At 39.1% G+C, this 19,176-nt stretch overlaps 1 protein-coding gene across 1 annotated transcript in view; it reads right to left on the reverse strand.

The window, feature by feature from the left end:
* The window catches only part of LOC149152194 (choline transporter protein 1-like), a 119,450-nt gene that overhangs the window by 81,418 nt on the left and 18,856 nt on the right, over positions 1-19,176 (reverse strand). Inside the window, exons 2-4 of the mRNA XM_089445092.1 lie at positions 9,465-9,823; positions 7,313-7,458; positions 6,720-6,903 (exon numbers count right to left, since the gene is read on the reverse strand). Of these exons, the coding sequence (XP_089301218.1) occupies positions 6,720-6,903; positions 7,313-7,458; positions 9,465-9,823 (689 nt within the window). The remainder of the gene's footprint in view (positions 1-6,719; positions 6,904-7,312; positions 7,459-9,464; positions 9,824-19,176) is intronic.

Raw genomic sequence — 19,176 nt, forward strand, 5'->3', positions numbered from 1 at the left:
TTTTATTTCTGTTCAATTGAAACAGATGGAGGATGACTATTGTAACCGTATGAGAGGCAATGATCAACAAATTCAAGTTGCTTGTGAAAGCATTGAGAAGAAACACAGGACACTGAATGAACAGAAAACTGCAAAACATGCAAGGGATTTTAAGTTAAATGGCATGGAATTTGAGAGGGGAGAATATGCAAAGGATGTAACAGTACCCATATTACGCAAACAATGAGTCGTGACAGTTTGTGCCATATTGTTCGCAAGACAGCAACTTTCCTCTCACCGCTCCAGCACGGCCTATCAAACCTGACGAGGTGTACGTGCAGGTTTTTCCACCTCTCCTCTCACCGCTCCAGTTATTTATATATGTGTTAATTTACTTTACAAATGTCTATCGATTTTCACAGGTTTATGCTATTGCAGCTGTAGGTCTGGATTCCTATCCCTTTTCTCGGTGCAAAAGTTTCTAAACGGATTTCTACTGTTTAAAAGTATTAGTCGTAATTCCACTGATCCAGGTCAAGGCAGTGCCTCTGGCTTTTTCACTCCAAGGTTTCAAAAAAAGCCAGCTTGAAAACGATATTTAATGGGCCTGTAAGGTCTCACAGGGTTCTAACGTGGGCTCTGATACCAAATGTAAGGTCTCCGCTGATGTAAAGGACCATTTTTGATTCTATAAAGATTTACTGAACTGTCTATCTATTTTAAACAAAAATTGTCTATCTATTTTAAACAGAGTATGAAACTTTAAGAAAATTTATGTTCTAAATTTATGCAAAACTTCATATAACTAATTGCTTGAATCAATGATAAGTACTTACTTGGTCTGCTGCGAATGTCTGCTGCGGATGAGAATGTTTCAGAACCCCTCCAGTTTGCTCCCGTTTACCAAAAGACCGAAACCACCCAGCCAGACTAAGCAGAACCTCGCTACTCAATCCAGTAAGCTTCTCAGTTGAAGCAGATTGTTCCCCCGTGCCCAGAAACCTCAGAACAACCAGCTCTCCTTCCGTAGGTAACTCAAGTTTACTTCTTCCGTATCCCCTTCGTTCTTCCTTCTTCCTTCCGATCCCCTTCCCAAATTCTTCCTTCTGGTTTATAAACTGATTCTTGGCGGTGGTCGTCCTTCCTCCAGCACCCACCGCTTCATTTCCTCACGACACCCTTCCCATGTCGTGTCATGTATATTTCTTTTTAAAAAGGGTATATTGATTTTTAATTAACTTTCCTTTTTCTGATTTTATTTTAATATAAAGGTTAGACTTATATTAAAATACTTTATCATTAGTTTATTTTTATTATTTTATTAATTTGATTAATATAATTTATTTATTAAAATTTATTTAATATTACCTTTATAAATAGGTCGTTACACCCTGGCGCAGAAAATCGTAATTTAGATCCCTGAACACATATTTCGGCGTTTTGATTTTTGCCCTCTTAGTTAAGATACTATTTTGGGCATTTTTCCATTTTGGACATTGTTGTGGTTCACTTTGATTAAATAATATGTTGAAAGGTATTTTCCATGTATCATTTTTATGGTTTTTAATTCCTCAATAGTATTCTGGGGAGTTTTGATCTCCATTGCATAAAACTCCTAAACTACCCATGTACTAGTACTAAAAATAGGAAGAAATACATAAACACCGAAGTACCAACTAAGGGCGTGAGACCCATAAGAAATCTAAAAAACCCTAACCCATGTAAAATAAAGACAAATTAAACTCTAATTCACTTTAAAACCTATATATAAAAGTATGAATGATCGGTTAATTTCAGTTAATTTGCAGATTGGCTATAACATATATGTGGTGTGTGTGTGCGTACATATACATATATATATATATATAGAATCATAGATATATAATGTTTACACCAATGTACCCATTTGGGGGCATTGCATTTCTAGGTGTTCCCATTCCCAAAACAAGTACGTGTTTCCATGTTTCATGCAACTTAATTTTGAATAGCTTTTGGGATTGCTTAAATATCTTCAACCCATTGTAAAGTATTTATTATTTTCCTCTACAAATTTGGAGGTGACTTCCATCCATTTCTAAAGTAATCCCCCTATTTTCGAAACTCGTAGACGTTACAACATAATAAACTTGAGATTCTCAAGAGATCTCTAAGGAGAGACATCCACGCCAACCTCACCAATCCCATTCCCCCTAACAGAGTCAAAATGGATGCCAATATCCAACTAAGAAGGAGCCTCTCTGGTGACCACAATTGATCCAAGAAAGGAAACCTAGAGACATCTACCAAAAAGCTAGAGAAACCTCTAACGAGAATGGTCTCAAAATAGGAGAAGAAAAGTGTAACATCCCAAGGAGATTTTCACCCTTGGGTCTATAAAAATCACAAGATAAAACTCTACTAATCTTCACAGAATTCTTTCAATTTCAACCAGAGATAGAATACACAACAATGTCGTCAACAGTAGAATTTACAGTACATCAATAATCACATTAATTTCAAATTAACAGGGGCTATTATACCAGTAGACCTAGGTGTATGGCATCAAAACAGTGGCAGTCCTCCAAATATCAAAATTAGCAGTTTATATGGGATTGCTATAATAGATAATACCCTAATCCAAAAATCCGAACCATTAACTAACTTACAGGGTGCTTGTAATCTGAGAAACAGCTTTAACAGTGACCTCCCTTAGTCCTGCTACTCCTGGGATGCTCTAGCTGAGCTGACCGATTTGCTGTAGTTTTCCGCAGTGTATCTGGTTACTCTCAAGTCTCAATACGGGTACCTACGTTAATCCATCCTTTACAGTCACAGTATTAGTCCATAACAACTGCGATCTTCCAAACTTTCTCAGCAGTTAAAATCTGTTGTGGGAACCCTTGCTGCCTCAGGGCGCCTCCCGTAGTTAGTTCCATCTTCAGCTCTAGCGCAGTGCTAGACTCTTGTCCAGAGGGAAACCACTGCGGATGCTTCACAGGAAACTGCTTGACAGGGAGTCCGAGTTCCAGTCAGTTAGAGTGGTGAAGCCCCCCACTTGGCCCCACGATGCTGTCACGGGATAACCCTAACCAGTACATAATTCATTTGTAACTTAGGCTAGGGGTCGCTGCCCTAGGAATAACCTCGCAGACCCTATCTGCTTCCAAATTAAGCTGCGGTGCTCAGATCAGGTTGGCAATGGAGTCATGTGCCTCGAAACTGAGTCATGTGCCTCGAAACTAACTCAATATTCCACCCAATGCTTTGCTGCCAAGAGTTCATGCCACAGAAACCAACAGCCCACAAATTCTTTTCTTGAATGTCAAAACCAGATGAGAATTCCTTACAGTAATGTACCAGACAAACCAGAGAAACATAGGGACTGGGCAGGGCGGGATCATCAGCACCGAAACCAATCAAGGGAAAAGGGGTCTTAAAACCTTCAGAGATACGGCTCAAAAGAAACAGATATATTCCAATCCAAATTGATGATGATCAAATGATTCTATCTCTCCTTTATTTATAGATTCCACATGGGGGTCTTTCTTCCTTTATCTAATGTGAGGGGTTACAAGTCTAGCCACCAAATTGGGCTTTTTGCCTCAGCTACCCCAAATTTAGCCAATGTTGCCCCAAAACATTGGATAATGGGTTTCCCCTTTTTATGAATGATTGTAGCCTACAGGGTTGGATAGGCTATTCCGTCCTCCCTTGGGCCATTAATCCATAGGGAACATTACAAAAATGATCCTCTAACATCCACCAAAGAACCACAAGAAGAAGCAACTACCTAGGACAACCCTAGGGGAGAAAGAGAACAACCAGAAAGGGTGATCTGAAAATGGGGCACTAAAGGCTTCTTGTCAGCTTACAAGAACCTCTCCCACTCTAAAGCTTATATATTCCCAAGACCTTATGATTAACCAATTGCGGAATTAAAAATACTTGAAAATAGGTGTATGATTTTGTTTACTTTGTACTGTTAAGTGCTTATGTTCATTTGCCTTGTTGATATTTAAACACACATATAAGTAAATGCAATGCAGCGAATAAGCAAACACATAAGACAACAAGTTTAATTAGGAGTTCACCCTGATATCTTGGGCTACGTCTCCATGAGCTCTAATCAATTCGACTAGGCTCTTTGGGATTATGGCTTAAATTCTTTTACAAGCTCCACGCTCAACTCCATTGGTTTACAGTGAACCTATGGGTTTAGAAATACCATCTTATCCCGCTGGCTGTCCATACTCTGCAGACAGATCTAGGTTTCTCTGGACTAGACTCCTTCAATCAGCGCTCTAAGCTATCTTGAGCTCTAGCTTGCACCAACTCCCTCAAAATTCTCTTATTGTCTCTGGAATGCCTTCTTCTATCTTCAGCACACTCTGAACACCAGCAACAGTTGGATCATTTGATCTCTTTGTTATTCTGAAGCTTCATTACTGCTCCATGGCTCTTAGAAGTCTTCAGGATTTTCTGAACTCCATCTCAATGGATTCAGCGGTCCCCTACAGTCACCTCAACTATTGGAACCTTGAGAATGAACGTTGGCTCTATTCTCTGCAACTGCCTCCAACCTCTGTCAGCCTCTGCTTCTGCTCTCGGCTCTGGCTCTGGCTCTCTGACTCTAGCTCTGGCTCTGGCTTCTCTGAGCTCTCTGGTTTTCGCTTGACCTCCAAGCGACTCCAAAACTCTCTGCGTTGCCTCTCAATCGTGCTCTCTAGCTTTTGTGAGGTCTCCTTCCGGCTCTGCGGCTTCCTGTCTGTTTCTCTGTGCATGATCATTCCTCTGTCTCTTCGGCTAGCCCTCTGGCTTCTGGCTCTGTGGCTCTGCGCGTTACAAACGCATCATTGTTACAAAACACCTGCTTGCAGCGTGGCACAATGATCAGGGGCAGTTACAAAGGAATCGGCAGCCTTTCTCTGCCTTAATTCTAAAAATAATCACATTTCCAATACACAGAGATAATACATGGAAATACACTATCGGGCGCAAAATCTCGGACTTCAAAACTTATGAAATCGGGTCTATAATTCCATCGGGTCCGCCCCTTATCGGCATATCGCAATCACAAGTCGCAATCGCATGTAACGACCCTTTGTATCGGGGATCCACCAATCGCCTGATCGTTGATCACCCCGATCAGATCCTAACCGTTGATCCTACTCATCGATCCGACGGTTGGTGTGCGATCGCACATTAGCCCATCGCTTTATCGCATATCGCAATATCGTTGTCACAGTGGCCCCGGGGGTCTTCCCTTTGGTTATGTCGACCGCCGATCCACTGATCACTGATATCGCACCTCGCGTATCGCATCGGCGGGGTCTATGCCTTTGCTCCTCCGATCGTTGATCGCCCCGATCGCCGACTCCATCGCAACCGTCCATTCCTGCCCGGATCCAACGGCTGTAAGCTCTCATCGCAATCGCATAATCGCATGTCGCTATGCCTGGGGTCCCGATATCGGGCGAAGGCCTACCTCCGATGCGATAAGTCGGAGGTCGCAATCGGGGGTCCTTCCGCCTTCGCTTTAAGTCCTCCCCTTGGCTTTTTCCAATGTGATTTCTTCAATGAGCCTTTTAGGCCATTTTTATAAGAATTTGCCTCATTTTCAAAGGACCATGGCAAACTTCTTTCTGCGATAACTTCTTCACCCGAAGTCCATTTTAGCCCATTCAAATTGCAATAGATTCAGAATGAAAAGTGGGACTATTTTCAAAAGCATCCTTTGACTTTCATTTTTGAGTGAAAAGTCATCTAGGATCATTTTCTGATCAAAGGGACCATAGAAAGCCACCACAATCCAAGCAAAACTTATGGTGAGAATTCTTTAGGTCACTCATCATTGAAACAACGAGATTAAGTCGGCACTAGGTGCAAATATGGCCAAGCAGAAGCATAGGAAGCAAATGAGCTATCGCACTTGTAGCAACAAGTGTAGAACTTGTGGTCGATGCAGCAATAGAAAATGTGCTAAAGATAAGAGAGTTGGAGCTGTAACAAAGCCAGCATATAGGATGTTGAATCATAATTCTAATTCGAAGAGACACCACAAACCATAGGAGAAGCCATCGCTCCCAATTCATGAAATTTCAACTTTATCCATTATGCTTATTGACTGAGTTGAATAAGAGTTTCGCCTCTCTTAAAATACAATTATGAGATAACAAGTTTGTTTAACTTTAGATGTCTAGTCTTAAACTACAAACAGGTATACTCACAAGATAAATGTCAAAATGGATGTTGGGCAGTAATTAAAGACAAGACAGGAACTGATACTCCTCAATGATGACATTTAAAAATGAAATACAGTATAATTGTTCACAAACTTATGGTAGAACAATCTACACAAACAATTGGACTCCACTTATTCTGTGTCAATTGAAATAAACAAATTGATTCCCCAAATTAGAGTCCATGAAACAAAATATTAAGCATCATAATAAAATATCAATACCCTTATATTATTCAAAATTGATCAACCAGAAGACAACTTCAACAGAGATTTTCAATAAAAAAAGTAAGTCTCTTATACGATATAAATGACTTTCATTTCAATTGTATAGACATGTGGTAGCACATAATGGAATAAATTCAGGCAATTTTTATGAAAATAAAGTTCAAAAATGAATATTATATGCACATTCCCTTTCATGATCCATTGTTTCTCAATGTAGTTTTTAATATGGAATATAAGCACCTTGTTTCCTGAATATGCCCTTTTTTGTAGAAATAAGGCTAGAAGGATGCCTGACCTTTAGTGTAGAAGAACATCGTTACAGAAAAAGTAAGAATGTTGAGAAGCAGAATTGTCACCCATGTCATTACTCCAACAAAGTAGCGAATCATAACCAGCCAAATCACTGATAAAAACAATGGTAGAAGTCCCCCACATACAATCAACACAGGCCATGCTTTCCCAACATCAGCTGCATATCTCTGCAAGAGCATAAGGCTATACAGGATTCAGAAGACCTTCAAAAACATACTATTAATAAATATATTAGACAATGAGAATGAGTGTTCAAATCTTCAAACAACTTAACCGTGCCTTGGCACATCATAGGAGAATGAAGATAAATATGGAATATAAGTTAGTGAAAGAAGTATCTAAAAGATAAGAAATCACAATAACAATAGAAGCATGACACTATAATTATTTCAATGTACTCTGGTAGGCATATCTCTGAGAATACATTTTAGTTTTTTTGCAGCAAATGAAACAAACAAAAGAATGTTTACAATGCTTTTACTAAATTTACCAAAACAAATATTGGAAATTGCAATCCTTCTTGAAGAGTTACATAGTAATAGCTAAAAAATTGCCCATAAATTAAAATTATTGCACCTTGAAGACTGCCGAATGGGAGTTGATGGCTGTATGAATGGACTTTACTATGATGTCACCTTCATCAATACCCACACCACCCATTTGTTTCCACAATCGCAATGAAGCATTTGAGGCATGTGCAGTAAATTGACAACTCCAAAATACTGGAACACATACCAAGAGCCATAACAAAGCCAATGAGTTTCTATTAATGGGCATAAATAACAAAAAATACATTTTGCATATACATTTCCATAATAGTAGTCCCTAAACTTTGCTTCTTCTTTTTTAATCCTACTCATAATCATCCAAACCTCTTTAACCTTAACCTGTGATATAAAAGAAACCAAATCACAAGTAATGAACAAGACAAACAGCTTATGAATGCTACTGTGTAAGAACCAGGTAAACCATTAAGTGTTCTTATTATCAGGTCTCAAGAGTGATTTAGCTGGCAGATATAATAAGCACATCAATTCAATCATATATCTCACATTGTCCTGAATGCTTACTTTTAACAGGCAATCTGTTCAAAAGCATGTTTGCCCATCAAATAATAAAACTCTGCTCAGAAACATAGTTTTCTCATGCCACAACAAGATTCTTCCTGAATTGTAAATATCGGTATTGAATGCAAATGCACATAATTCAACCAACAACCCATAGAAAAAGTAAAAACTATGTCATTAACTGATTATATTTCATGGATAAACTCGCAGCAAGACATTGATCAAGAAAACACGGTAAACCAAGAGAACATGAGTAGATTGTGTCCATTATCCAAACTGATACCAAGAACTTACATATACAGGCATTCTCCAAAATTAACGACCACCAAGAAACCCATAGTCTCCCAAAAGGATATATAACAGTGCCACTTAAGCATTTAACGAACAACTACCTGTCCTCCAAGGACCAAAACTGTAATGCTTCAGCTGTTAGTTACGATATGGTTGTCAGCCACATTGAGTCATGCACAGCCTATTACCTACAATATAGTCCAAACTTGACAGAGGAAATACACACGGTTTGGCCTTGGAAAAATTATTCTACCGAGCTAACACATTGTTCAACCTCTAGAGGAATGGTGATCTCTTGGCCACATATTAGATCTGGTGTGTATTCTAGTCATGGTGTAGTTAGGGCAGATAAAAATTAGTTTATGATCGGAATTATGGCTTAATTCTTAGTCAATTGGCTGCATTAAATCCGTGTAAAATTTGAATATTGGCAATCCCCAATAAAGAAAAATGAACATAGGATATGTATTCAATTGCTTAGGTGCAAAGCACGAGATTCTTCCTGCATACTAATTCCTAACAAACACAAATGAACATCAGATATCAAGTTACTTAGAAGCAACACATTTTCAACTTCAAGATCAGACTTCCACAAACATTAATTCTTCATTAAATCTTAGAATTAGTACACTGTGGTACTACATAATACAGAGTCCAGAGAACTATAGTCTAAACAAACCTGATGCATTGTTCCACCCCTAACAACCCACTAGCAGCATCTTTGATCATGCAATTGCACTTATAGTTCTCCTAAAACATGGGATGACATTCGATGCCTTACTTTGCTTGGTGTCCATTAAAAACATAAAGTGATACTTATGCATGCTATTAATATTCCCCCAATCCACATTCATAAATTGTCCATCTAACTGTTCATTCTTTCATTAATGTTCATGGACATCCATATAAAGCAGAGAGAAGAAAACTAGAAGGGAAAAAATATATTAATATTAACCATTAAACCATCCAATTTCAACATACATGACTCCCCTCTACTCAAAATAAACTACCAAGACACTATTCACCTATTCCTCAAGATGCAATGAAAGTCTTACAACTAGCGAACCAAAGTTAATAAACCATGATAGCTCCATCACCTAATACATGTATCTTGACATGCGTATTCTGAAAAAAACTCCTACTCACACACTCGTAGCAATAACAATATTACTCAATTGACTAGTTCTTGCACATACTCAATAATTCCTATACCATTCACTCATGCCAATAACTAGACCTTTGTCCAAAGTTGGCTTGGAAATAATTAAAATTTCTATGAATGGGCAAATTCCAAAAGGTGAACATTTCACATTTTTTCACTTCTAATCAAATTCAGTTCAGTGCAGATGAAACCAGGAGTGAGGACCAACCATTTGTGCTGGGAAAGATGACAGGATAGCAAGGACCCTGAAGTTGAAGAGAACTGTTCCTTTGCTCAGCACCCAGAAACTCGTAATAATCATAATTTCTGTCTAACCAATCATCCATAGAGAGCTTCATAAACCCTTCTGGATAGTCGCATACCCAATTGAGGGCCTCATCTGAAGGAACTGGACATTCCTTCAAACAGATACTCCGTGCATCAACAAGATTCAGAGGATTCTTGTGAAGCCCACTTTGATACACCTGGTTTGGATTTTGCCAATATCTGACTTCCAATTCTCGCACATCAGGATCAGAGTCCTTATTTCCACAGACATTTCCCTTGTAATCCAATCCATAAAGAAGCCTGCATCCACAAGCAGCTGTTAATTGCATATGTTGTGTGTTTCATCATGTAGCTTGAGGAATGCATTTGAAATGAAGAAAGAAACAAAGAATATTAATATCTAAAGATGAACACAAAGCGATCAATAAGACAAGTAATACATGTAAAATATTCCAAGCGAGTGACTAAGGCATCTCTATGCTGAATATATGAAAAAATTACTTAGTAACATACAGCTGCAATAATGGAGATTCCATTAATAGAAGAATAGCTGTATAAATTATCCATCCTCATCCAAGTGCCATAAGTTCTCTCATAACCATGTGAGAGCTCAAACAGGCTTCATGGCATAGCTTGGAAGCCTCACAAACTGTCACGGGAATTCAAACATTGCTATTTTACAACGATGTAATTTTGAGTAATCTTGTTCAACCAAAGGGATATAGGAACGGAGATGGTACATACTGTCATATTTAGTTTCCGGGAAATTCAGTTGATGGGCATTAGAACTTTGGGTTTGCAACAAGTACAACACTCTTGAATTATAACAAGGCCAAATGAAGAATGCATGCAAAAAGGATCTGAATGACTATGCGTATGATATGTCAATTCCTTCCAAAACATTGTAAGAAAAAGAGATAGACAGATATGGTTTAGTCAGATTCCTGTTTTACTAATATATGACCAGCAGGGTTACAGCTATTGTAAAAAGCAAACATATTACTGTGACTGAAACAAATTATTGTGACCTGAATCAAATGAGTCGCAAGTTTCAGTCATGGGAAGCTCAGAACAATGAAATTTTATCTTTGCCAGGAAGTGACAAAGATCAGTTTTATATCCAGGCTTGAAATTTGATGGTTATATAGCAAATATGAGCTGTCTTTAAAGTATCTATAGGGCCTTTGTCTAAAAACGTGTGCTTGGATGGGTTGTAAAATTTAACAATGTCAATTTGACTTCTCACTTATAATTGATTTGGTGGAACTTTATTAAGAATTTTATATAGGAAAGGTATTCTTCAGTTCATAAGGATATCGAGGCAAAGATTAAAGTGTATTTAAACGCACTTGTAAAATAAATTTCTCAGAAATTTAATAAATATTCACAATTATATAGAACATATAATATATTAGTAAGAAACGTATACAGCATATGAAAATTATAAAATATTTTGATTAAAATAAAGTTAGTTTAAAATATTATCATCTTCCTTAATTAGGTTTAGGCAAAAGGCTTAGAACAAGGAAACTAATGTTGATAACCTCAGTATTTATTATCCCTGAAAAAGTTTCACATAACATGGAAAACACCCTGTGAGCATTTTCACTAAACTTCGAGACAAATGCAAAGGACTCAACTGATATGTAACATCCAGAACAAACTTTAGGTTAAAATACTGCTATGTACATACTACAAAGTAGAACAAAGTATACACAGAAGAAAAAACTAACTGGAAAGAATCTCATAATAGCTCATTACTTAATAAATACAACTAGAATACAAGACACCACAACATATTGTAGTTACAAGTAATCCAGGTATCTTGATTGATTTTCCCTTTGGCGTCTGCTTCGACAGACGCTTTACAAAATACCAATAAGAAAATTCAAAGGTAATTTTATTAATGTCCAACGAATGACCAAAGTTTGGTCAATGGGAGTAGGAAGTACAATCAATGATACCAATCTGTAGGGGTGCCCAAGGCTACCCTGAATACATAAAGTAGGATAAAACATGAAATAAATGAACTAAATATTACATCAAAGAAAAATTCAAAATTTTCAAGACTTTAAGATATAAAAATATTTACAAAGCATGTTTAAAAATGCTCAAATTTGACATAATCCTTTACATGTAAATACTGCTATTTTGAATACTCCCATTCAACTTATACTATCAAATATTAAGCAAACTCAAAACACATCAGCCAAATATTAAGTGAGCTGAAACTGCATCTGCCTATGCTTGGTTACTGTCACCAACCAGACAGGGATCCTCCCTTACCAATCTTCAAGCATTTTTACAAGGGAGTACCCCTGTCAAATTCCAAACACAATGTTGCAAAATGTCAAGAATGTTGAGACCAACCAAACTAGAAATCTCTCAATTTGAAAACTCCAAACTTCACTATGGCACCAAATGTTGAAAGTGTAAATCTACCAGAAGTTGTCAATTTGGAATAACAATGAAACAAAACTAATCAAGAAATTATGTGTGGAGTCTGGACATGACTTAAATAAGAGAAAAGCAAGGAACAGTCATAACATCATTCACAGAAACGAAGGAATTACTGTGAGAGCTCTTTATTCAACCATACTTTATATGATATGTACATGTGAGCAACATCGATGAGGCGATGCATAATATACAACAAAACACCTCTATTTGTGATGACAGGGAAGATAACACTTTATAAACATCAACGCTCACATACACAATGGTTGTGGATCAGCTCTCAACTTAACTAATTACAACTTCTAAACTAGGACTTCCTAATTGATTCTCAACCATTTAAACATAAAGGACCACATACACAACAGTTGCAGAACAGCTATTAACTTATCTAGTCATGACTTCCAAACTAAGCCTTCCTAAAAAGTTTTCAATCATCTACACATTGAGGATCACATACACAATGGTTGCAGAACAGCTATTAACTTAAGTAACTAGGACTTCCTAATCAGTTTTCGACCACCTCATGAATTAACTCAAAGCCATTTTTATAATAATGTACATCTGAAATGTTCCTGTAACCAAAATGGAACAACTACTACAACTATCGAAGTAACAAAAATAGAAAACTAAGAATAACAAAAATAAATGGTGAATTGTACTTGCAAATCCAAATATGGAAGAGTTCTTCAACTAAGCTGATTGATTATATTGATAAAATACTAAGAGATGCAAATGGCAGGGGAAACCCCTATTTATACCCAAAAAGGCAAAACCTGTAACTTAAAGCTTCAATCACTAATGAAAGTGGTGAAGCCCTTGCTACATAGCATTTTACAAATATTAAGATATGATCTATGAAAGCCTACAACTAAACATTAAATCGTGAATATTAATATACATGCAAAATATCTCATTTATGTAGAGTTGAATGCCCTTCTCTTGGAAATCTAGTCTCAAAGTTGAAAAATCAAACAATAAAGGTCAGTGTTGTAAATAATAAAAAACATTATAATAACTACAAAGATGCATTGTCACCTTAATATAAATCCAAAGTATGTTGCATAATAGCTCAAAATATGCATCTCTAATCACATTCCAAAATTTGGAAAACATTAAGGTTCAACATTTGAGTGTTGTTTTTCCTTTTGAGATAAGAGGGCTGGGTGAAGGGATTAAATACCTGGGGCTTCACCTGAAACCAAATTGCTACAAAAAGGAGGATTGGCTCTAGCTAATAGCAAAATTGGAGAAGAGACTAAAAGGGTGGAACCTCAGGTGGCTTTCAAGAGCGGGTTGGCTAGTTCTTGTAAAATCTGTCTTGGAAGCAATCCCAGTCTACTGGATGTCGTTGGCCTGGATTCCAAAAGGCAACATTGAAAAGGCTAGAAGGATATGCTTAAAGTTTCTCTGTGCTGGTACTAAGAAGCACTTTGTACTTCCTTGGATCAAATGGAATCACATTGCAGCACCAAAACTCCCTGGAGGATGGGGTCTAAAAAACATCTTCAAGTTTTGTAAAGCGTTGGCAGGAAAATGTGGTTGGCATTTGCTATCAACTCATAGTCCCTGGTCCACTATGGTCTACCAGAAATATATTGCACCAAGCTTTATTTAAGAGTGGATCAGATTGCAGGGAAAAACCTCGGGCTAATATTTCTGTTATCTGGGAGCTGTTTTAACTTATTTTGATCTAATTGAGACTCTGGCCTGGCATGGAAAGTGGGAAATGGCCATAAAGTTCAAATCAGAGTGGATCCATGGCCAGGAAGCAGTGAAAGACACAGGCTGTCACAACCTTTAATAGACTATCTACAGGACAGAGGGACCTCTAGATTGTCTCATATAGATAACCCAACACATTCTTATATTTGGAGGCAAGGGTGGAAATTGGTAGGAGATCTGGAGCTAGATCATGGCTTCCATGAGGAATGGAACAGGTGTTGATTGGAGTAGAGAAGTAAGGGTTCTGCTTGCCTAAGTGTTAAGGCTAGCAGAGGGACCCACAAGACAGCCACTTTAGCAGAATATTAATTTATTTAATTATTTCCTAAAGTTGGACTTAGGAAAAATTAAAAATTTCTAAGTTAACTTATGATTTAATCTTAGCCCTTCATCACAATTTAATCTCAGCCATTGAGAGAGATGTTAGGGTTGAGGTCGAAATTATAAGAGGAGATAGAGCGAGTAAGTGGCCAGTCAGTTGAGCACAAGCAGTGTGTCAAATCAGCAAAAGGAAAAGACTAGGGTTCAGTACATCGCAGTGGTTCAGCATCCAGGAGGAAGAGATCGAGTGAAGGATGAATTGCCTCAGCTCAGGCAACATTTGTGCAGTCTCTAGTTCGCACATGTGCGCAAGGAGGACAGAGTTGCACTTGCACGTGTGTGCAGATAGTTAGATTTGCATGGTCTTTCAACAGATCAAGTGCACAGAAGAAAGATCGAGTTATCTTGTACGTAGATCAGTTGTTTTCCTATGATGAAAGGGAAGTTCTCCCTTGCTGTATTTTTATGAAGAAAACCCTTTTGCTGAAGATAATAAAAAGACACAGAAAGTCGCAGGTTTTCCCCAAGTTGGGGTTTCCTGAGTATATCTTGTGTTCTATGTGTTGAATGTGTTTGTCTCCAGATTTATTTATTTTCCCTTAAACATGCTAAGTTAGAAAACTCAGTGTATTGGCAATTTAAGTTTCCAGTGCAACAATTGTTTGTTTTTCTGGTTTTAAACTTTGAAATTGTGAATCAATTACTGGGTTTTAAGGAAATCTAACACAGTATCAAAGCATAGCCTCTGATTGAAGATCAAACATAGCTTTTATCTTCAGGAGCAGGTTCTGCGATTCAGAGGGAGCGAGTTTATCAATCGATTTGGCCGCTAGGGTTTCTGGGCAGTGAAATTTGTTTTGAGCAGTGCGAATTGGCAGAATGACGTATCACAGTCTCATATTTGAAGTCAAATTGGACAATGCGTCCAACTTCTATTCGTGGTGTGAAAGGATAGCAGTGGTGATGGAGGAGCAAGGGGTATGGGAGTTTGTTGATAATGTCCTAGCTGCACCCACTGACCCTCAACAATTGGCTTCACATAACAAGAATAACAAGAAGGATGACAAGGCAAGAAGAATCATCTTGCAGGGAGTCAAAGACCACATTATCCTCACCTAACTAGGAAGAAGAGAGCCAAAGCCATGTGGACAGCCATCATTGGTCTCTATCAAGGTCCGGGCAAGGCCAGAAAGCTGGTACTGAAGGACAAGCTCGAGAATATTAAAATGTTCAAATCAAATTTTGTGGTGCCTTACCTCACCAAGTGTACCTAATTATGGGAAGAGTTGGTTGGTGTGGTTGAGACAGTTCCAGATAGGGATTTGGTAAATTTTGCCCTGATGGGTTTCACCAAATCGTGGCAAGCCTTAACAGATGGGATTTGTGCTAGAGAAAAGCTTCCAGATTGGGAGCTATGGGGTGGTTGTGTCCAAGAGGAGATTCACAGACAAGTTTGGTCTTGTGTTAAGACCAAAGAAGACGAAAAGAACTTTGCCCTAGCCAGCAAAGGGGTCAGATCCAAGGGCAAAAAGAGTAGTGGTGTTGGAGAGCCAAGCACCAAGGGCGAGAAGAAGAGAAAGGATATCGGCAAGATCAAGTGCTTTTTGTGCCACTAGTTTGGGTATTATGCTACTAAATGCCCTAATAGGAAGAAAGGGTCCAAGAAGGACCAAGTAGCAGCCTTTGCAGAGATAGATGAGTTCTCTTCTCATTTTGAGGAGGAGTTTTCACTCATTGCTTGCATGGCAAGCTCAGTGGCTACCAGTTTATGGTATGTGGACAGTGGTATGTCCTATCATATGACAGGAAACAAGAAGTATTTCAGAAAACTGTCAAAAAGGGACATGTAGTTCAACATTGAGATGGGAGATGATGGGAAGTATCAGGTCAAGGGTACTAGTACAATTCGATTTGAGAGGGAGTCTGGAAACCCTCTGTATCTCAAAGATGTCCTTTACGTACCTGGGCTCAAGAACAACCTCGTTTCAATTTCAGCTTTGGAGGATAAGGGGTACGAGGTGATCTTCTGATAGGGTAGCCTTTTCATAAAACCCTCAGACTCCAAGGTGGCTAAGCATACTGGGGTTGGGCATAAGAGCGTGTATAAATTGCAGTTTGAGACAGCCACAACATTAACCAACAAAGGGAGTCGTGACTCAAGCACGGAACTTGGGGAGTTATGGCATAGGCACATGGGACATTTGCACCATAATGCGTTGAATATTCTCAAGGAGATAGCAACAGGGTTGCCACAGTGTAGTGTGGATCAGCATGAGGTGTGCAAGGGCTACACACTTGGCAAGTATGCCAAAACGTCTTTTCCTAGCAGAGATAACAGGGCCAAGGGTATTTTGGACCTTGTTCGTTCAGATGTTTGTGGTACTTTCTCTACAGTATCACTCAGTGGGTACAAGTATTATGTCACCTTTATAGATGATCACTTGAAGAAGACCTAGATATTTTTCATGAAAAAGAAGGATGAAGTCTTCTCAAAGTTTATGGAGTACAAGACCTTGGTTGAGAACCAGTTTGGCAAGAAAATCAAGGCGCTAAGGTCTAATAATGGTGGGGAGTACACCTCGAACGCATTCAAGGAGTTGTGGGCCAAGGAGGGAATCAGAATGGAGTTGACTACACCATATAATCCTCAGCAAAACAAGGTGGCAGAGTGCAAGAACAGGGCTATAGTTGGAATGGCCAAAGCCATGTTGCATGACAACGGGTTTCCTTTCTTTGGACTGAGGCATGCAATATAGTAGTTTTCTTGCATAACCGAAATCCACACAAAGTGTTGGAGCGAGTTACACCAAACGAGGCATTTACAGGGAAGAAACCAGATGTATCACATCATACTACCATGTACTAGATGAGAAAAGGAAGAAGTTGGAACCCATAGCAGAGAAGGGCAACTTCGTGGGCTACAACGAGACATCCAAAGCGTACAGGATATTTTTACCAGCACTCAGCAAGACAGTCATTAGGAAAGATGTGAAGTTTGAAGGAAGGGCTTTAAGTAAGTCCTTAGAGCATGAGCAGGCTACAGTGCAAGAGGAGGAGCAACAGGCTCCTAAGCAGGAAGCTCAGCCAACACCTCAAACAACAACTGTACATGTTAATGGGCAGGCTGAGTAGCATAAGGACGGGGGGACATGCAGTTGGAGGAGAGAGTAGAAGCCACTCAGGCAGTGACTCCCAGCACAGGGAGAAGGAGAACGAGATGGACTGATCAGCCAATCTAGGAGGCAAGGGAGCAAGTTGGTGCTCTTAGTACATCGTTTAGACAAAGCAAACAGCCACAAAGGTACATAGGATATATGACACTTATGATCGAGTTGTTGGATGTCAAGCCTTCCATTTATCAGGAGGAAGCCACACAACAGGGGTGGAGAGATGCCCTAGCAGAGGAGTATGCCTCCATCATGAAGAATGATGTCTAAAAAGTGGTACCGAAGCTAGAGGGCAAATATGTGGTGGGCTCTCGTTGGGTCTACAAGATCAAGCATGAGGATGATGGGAACATTGAGAAATATATGGTAAGATTCATGGCAAAGGGGTTCTTGCAAGTAGAAGTGATCGATTATGACGAGACCTTTGCTCCAATGGCTAGATATTTCATCTATCAGGGCTATTACAACGTTGATGCGCTAGACGATCCACCAAATGGACGTTAAAACAGTGTTCCTAAAAGAGGTTGTTGAGGAGGAGATTCATATTGAGCGGCAAGAGGAATTCGAGACTCAAGAGAGCCTTATATGGACTCAAACAGTGTCCACGAGCATGGTATGCTCGGATAAACAGTTACCTTCACGGATTGGACTTCACCAAGAGTGAAGTGGACCCCAACCTCTACTACATTGTTGTTGGAGGGGAGCCGCTTACTTTGGTGCTATATGTGGACGATCTGATTTTCACAGGCACAGATAAGCTAATCCATGAGTGCAAGAAAGATCCTGCTGGTGAGTTTGAAATGAAGGATATGGGGTTGACGCACTATTTCCTTGGGCTTGAGGTTTGGCATAGTGATGGAAAGATAATCTTGAGGTAGGGAAAGTATGCCCTGAAGATTCTAAGGAGGTTTCAGATGCAGGATTGCAGCCCCATGACCACACCTCTAGTCACAAACTGGAGGAAGGTGGATACATCGAGATCGGAGCGAGTAGATCCCTTGCTTTACTATCAATTGATTTGGGTCGTTCATGTATTTGGTAAACGCACAACCAAACATATGTTTTGCAGTTAACTCTTTGAGCCAATTGATGGTCGAGCCTACCAGAGCACATTGGGTTGTTGCTAAGCATGTATTTAGATATCTCAAGGGGACAGTAGAGTACGGATTGTGTTATAGACAGGTTGATGAAATGAGGCTTGAGTGCTTCATGAATGCACATTGGGCAGGGAGCTCCACAGAAAGGAATAGCACATCGAGATGCACATTCAATGTCGGATCGACAGCTATTCTTGGTTCAACCGGAAGCAGAGATTAGTTGCATTAAGTTTAGCCAAGACCGAGTACACGACTGCCATTTTGGCAAGGTGCAAAGCTATTTGGTTGAGGAAGCTTCTCGTGGGCTTGTTTAGATAGGAGTTGGAGCCTGTTGTGATCCACTGTGACAATCAAAGTTGCATCAAGCTCTCTGAGAATCTAGTATTCCACTATCGCTCAAAGCACAACAACATACTTTATCATTACATCAGTGATATTGTTCAGAGAAGTATATTTACACTCCAATGCATACCAACAGAGGAGCAGACGGCAGACATTCTAACCAAGGCTTTGCCAGGGAGCATATTTGTTTACCTTAGAGAGAATTTGGGTGTAGTGGAGAACACCTTCCTCTAGGAGTATTGATTGGAGTAGAGAAGTAAGGGTTTTCTTTGCCTAAGTGCTAAGGCTAGCAAAGGGACCCACAAGACAGCCACTTTAGCAGAATATTAATTTATTTAACTATTTCCTAAAGTTGGACTTAGGAAAAAATAAAATTTCCTAAACAGAAATGGTGGTAGAAAGGGGTCTGGAAATCAAAATGCCCGCATTTTAATGTGGTGTATCTTGGAGAAAAAAGCCCCAACCTGGAAGGTTATGCAAAAGCGCCATAAAATCGAGCCAGGATGGTGTTCTTTACGCAAAATGAATGCAGAAACCACTGAACACC

This window comes from Pinus tabuliformis, chromosome 9 (assembly GCF_031772625.1).
Source record: "Pinus tabuliformis cultivar Carrire ecotype Pingquan chromosome 9, CPIR1, whole genome shotgun sequence".
NCBI lineage: Eukaryota > Viridiplantae > Streptophyta > Pinopsida > Pinales > Pinaceae > Pinus > Pinus tabuliformis.